Here is a 4,399-nt window from a genome sequence, read left to right as displayed (position 1 = left end):
ACCAGAGACAGAATTAGCCTGAGGCAGGACGGGGCTGTGTGTGAGCTAGAGATCCGTGGCCTGACCGTGGCAGACGCCGGGGAGTACTTGTGTGTGTGCGGGCAGGAGAGGACCTCAGCCACACTGACCGTCAGGGGTAAAGACTGTGTGTGCCCACGTGGAGCAGCGGCTTCGTGTCTGAGGACTTGGTCGCATCCCCTCACTCTGCCTTTGTCTGTGTGTGGTCTTTCTGGTTCTCTCTTTGTTTCTTGCATTTCTGCAGCATGGTCTGCTTGTGTGAGGTCTGTCTCAGATAAACAGTAGAGAACAAGGCCCTTGTTGCCCTCAGGGGGGGTCACATCTGGGGAGGTTGAGGGCAACCACACAATACCAACAGTGGGGTTATGATCGTCCTGAGGCCTTGGCGGTCGGGGGAGTGACGTGCCAAGAGAGAAGCTGGGAAGTAACTCAGTGTGGTTCTTGAGGCAGGGATGCAACAAGGGGTGATCGAGGGAAGGAAGCCAGGCACCCATGATGGGCCATGAGAGAGCCATGTGGGGAGTCCCAGGGACTACCATCCAGCATCTAGGTGCTATGGGAGGTGAGGTCTCGGGATGAAGGGTGAGGTGGAGGTGAGTTGAGGTGGAGGTGAACTGGGTGTGAGGTAGAGGTGAGGTGGGTGTGGAAGTGAGGCAGGTGTGGAGGTGGAGACGAGGCAAGGTGAAGGTGAGATGGAGGTGAGGGGTGTGGGGAAGTGAGGTGGAGGTGAGGTGGGTGTGGAGGTGAGGTGAGTGTGGAGGTGAAGATGAGGTCAGGTGGAGGTGAGATGGAGGTGAGGGACCTGGGGGAGGTAAGGTGGAGGTGAGGTGAGTGTGGAGGTGAGGTGGAGGTGAGGGGGGTGTGGAAATGAGGTGAGTGTGGAGATGGAGATGGGGTGAGCTGGAGGTGAGATGGAGGTGAGGGGCACGGGGAGGTGAGGTGGAGGTGAGATGGGTGTGGAAGAGAGGTGAGTGTGGAGTGAGGTAGGTGGGTGTGGAGGTCTGTGTGTGGAACGTGAGGTGTGAGGTGAGGGTCTGTGTGTGGATAGAGCTTGGCTGTGGAAGCAGAGAAAGGAGGGTCAGAGAAGGCCATGAGGAGGGGACCCAGAGCCAGAAAGGGCATATGCATGTCCGCCTGGGACGGGGATTCATGCCTGTTGTCCGTGGCTGCATCGATTGGCTCTCAGCACCATCCATGGGAGACAGTCTGTTGGGCTGGGGCTAGGATGTGGGATGAGAGGGCACAGGCCAGTGGGGGTGGTGCATGGTCAGCTGGAGCAGGAGGGCTGGCCACAGGCTAGGGGCTTGCAAGGCCACGTCCTATGAGGGGCAGACAGCCGATGGCATCCCGTGAATAGGGGGAGGTGGGAGCCTCCTTTGTAGTGGAGTAGCCACCATGTGGGGCTCTCTCGTGGCCCATCATGAGTGTCCTGGCTTCCCTCCCTCGATCACCCCTCCTTGCATCCCTGCCTGGAGAACCACGCTCTGAGTTACTCTCCTGGCATGTGCCGCCGCACCCCCAAGGCAGGTACCTGTGTTGCCAGCATCATGTCTGTGGCCCATTTCTTGTCTGCAAGCTTCAGAGTCTGATGGTCTGTGTGTCCGTCTGACCTTCCCCAGCCCTAGCCACCCAATTCACAAAAGTTCTGAGGCCTGAGCAGGCCACTTGAGAGGCCACATCCACACTGTGCTGTGAGCTGAGCAAGGTGCCCTGTGCTACGGTGGAAGGGGCTGGAGACTCGCAGACATGGGGAGTCAGGATAAGGCCTGGCTATGGTGTGGCTGGTGGCCTGGTCAGCTCCCCATGCCTGGGGTCCTGGTCCTCAGTAGCCATTCTGAGGGCCTAGTCACTTACTATGGGGGAAGCAGACGAGACAGAGGTGGGGTGAGGCTGCCTGCCACGTCCTGGAGGGTCTCAGCAGCAGCATTGGTGAAGGGGCATGGAGGCGGGCGTGTCTCAGAGAAAGCAGAGGAAAGGACAGCTCTTCAGGTGCACAGGGGCCTCATGTCCTGACCTCTGGTGGGTCCCACTCACACAACAAGGACGGTCAGAGAAGAAAAGGATTCTGGAGGCTGGGCAGGGCCATCACGTGCACAAATGTTCAGACCTTTGGGGAGAGGCCAGGCCACCATGCCGCCTCGACTGCATGGACGGAGCACAGCATCCCCAGTATGGAGGCAGCAGGCCCTCTAGCTGGTCAGACCCACCAAGAGACTGTGGAGGATGTAGGCTTGGAGGCCCATCGCATGATCTGAGCAGCTTCCACCCCGGGAAGTGCTGCCAATGGCCCAGGAGCAGAGGACCCAAGTTGACCAGCTACAGTTGGCCCAAGAGAGCTGCTTGCAGAAGTGTGCAGCTCCTAAGGACACCTGCTCAAGTGTGACTGGCCAGGAGAAGGGCAGCTCCTGCTTCCCTCCTGGCTGGGATGTTCTTTGCTCTGGTCAGCCCTGGTCAGTCCCAGGCTCTGGCCTCAGGAGCAGCAGGAATTGACGAGATGGGGGCACTGGTGCAAACTCATGGGAGAGTTTAAGCAGCCTTTTTGGTGTCTCCTTCCCCAGCTGTACTTGTCATGATCACAAAATCACCAAGAAATAGGGAGCCGCAGAGAGGGCCACAGCCACGGTCTGGTGTGAGCTGGACAGTCAGGCATGTGTAGAGTGGGGAAGGGGCCTGGGCCCTCAAATCTAGCATCAGATGCAGTCTGATGAAGGACTGGTCATTGTCTCTGTCCATCCTGTGACCACTGTGGTCATTTCCATGAGGACCCTGACCTGAGGTCCTCAATGAGGATCCCAGCATCTCCACCTCCTCGCTGGACTTCACCCAGATGAACCTGGCCCAGTCTATCCTTACCCCCACGGTTCTGCTTACCCACTCGTGTGTCCAGGCTTTTATTCCTTGTTTGCTCCAGAGTGTGAATGTTTCATTGTCCAGTGTCCATGTCCAGACCCCCAAATTCTCCAGTGAGTCTAATGTTCTCTGTGTCCCTCTGACCATCCCCAGCCCTGCCTGCCAAGTTCACCAAGGGTCTGAGAAAGGAAGAGGCCACAGAGGGGGCCACGGCCACACTGCGCTGTGAGCTGAGCAAGGCGGCCCCCGTGGAGTGGAGAAAGGGCTCTGACACCCTCAGAGCTGGGGACAGAGTCACCCTGAGACAGGACGGGGCCATGTGTGAGCTGGAGATCCATGGCCTGGCCATGGCGGATGCCGGGGAGTACTCATGTATGTGCGGACAGGAGAGGACCTCGGCCACGCTGACCGTCAGGGGTAAGACCGTGTGTTGTGGGGCCAAGCTGTGTTTTGGCATCCAATTATTCACTTCATGACATCCATCAGCGTTCATTCCATGTTCTCTCCCATCTCAGTGTCCCCCTCTTCCCGTAACTCCACACAGTCCCTTCTGCCTCCTGGGCAGTTGTACAAACCATGAGAAGCCAGCATCGGGGCCACTTCCCACCCCTCATGTCCCCACTGGTGGGGTCCTGTTGGAGTCTGTGTGCTTTCCTCTGTCCTGTCGTGTCCTGCCTCTAGAGTTCTCCAGAGAATCTGATGTTCTCTGTGTGTTTCTGACACTCCCAACCCTGCCCGCCGGATTCATACACAGCATGAGGCCTGAGGGGGCACGGAGTGGACCACGCCATACTGTGCACATACTGGCCAAGGGAACGCACACCCCACAGTCTGTCCTTGGCACCCCCAACACATGGCTTGTGTGCCCATGGGTTTCTGTCATCTCTGTGCTGTCCATGTCCTGTGTCTTCCACGTGTTCAGAACATAATTGTTACCATGTTGTTCTTGCTCTCAGCCCTGCCTGCCAAGTTCACCAAGGGTCTGAGGAAGGAAGAGGCCACAGAGGGGGCCACGGCCACACTGCGCTGTGAGCTGAGCAAGGCGGTCCCCGTGGAGTGGAGGAAGGGCTCTGACACCCTCAGAGCTGGGGACAGAGTCAGCCTGAGACAAGACGGGGCCGTATGTGAGCTGGAGATTCGTGGCCTAGCCCTGACAGACGCCGGGGAGTACTCGTGTGTGTGCGGGAAGGAGAGGACCTCGGCCACGCTGACCGTCAGGGGTAAAGACCGTGTTTGGCCAAGCCAAGCTGTGTTTCGGCGTCCAGTTATTGAGTTCATGACATCTGTCTGCGTTCCTTCCATGTTCTCTCCCATCTCAGTGTCACTTTCTCCCCACAACTCCCTGGAATTCCTTCCACTTTCTTGTTGTGTGAACCACAGGAAACTGGAATCTAAGCCACTTCCCACCCCTTGTGGCACTGCTGGTTCTGTCCTGTTGTCCTGTTGGGTTCTGTGTCTTTTCCTCTGTCCCGTCATGTCCTGTTTCTGAACAATCTCCAGAGAATATCGTGTTCTCCGTGTTGTTCCAAAC

General features: G+C 57.8%; 1 protein-coding gene across 1 annotated transcript; it reads left to right on the top strand.

Annotated features, from left to right (window-relative positions):
* Window positions 1–6: 6 nt before the first annotated feature.
* LOC124233264 (obscurin-like) lies at window positions 7–4,384 on the top strand. Its single transcript, XM_046650434.1, has 3 exons — window positions 7–136; window positions 3,022–3,285; window positions 3,825–4,384. The coding sequence occupies exons 2-3, from the start codon at window positions 3,186–3,188 to the stop codon at window positions 4,355–4,357; spliced, it is 633 nt and encodes a 210-aa protein (XP_046506390.1). The 5' UTR covers window positions 7–136; window positions 3,022–3,185; the 3' UTR covers window positions 4,358–4,384.
* Window positions 4,385–4,399: the final 15 nt, after the last annotated feature.

Source organism: Equus quagga, unplaced genomic scaffold (genome assembly GCF_021613505.1).
Source record: "Equus quagga isolate Etosha38 unplaced genomic scaffold, UCLA_HA_Equagga_1.0 176876_RagTag, whole genome shotgun sequence".
NCBI lineage: Eukaryota > Metazoa > Chordata > Mammalia > Perissodactyla > Equidae > Equus > Equus quagga.
This window is presented reverse-complemented; position numbering and strand designations above follow the sequence as displayed.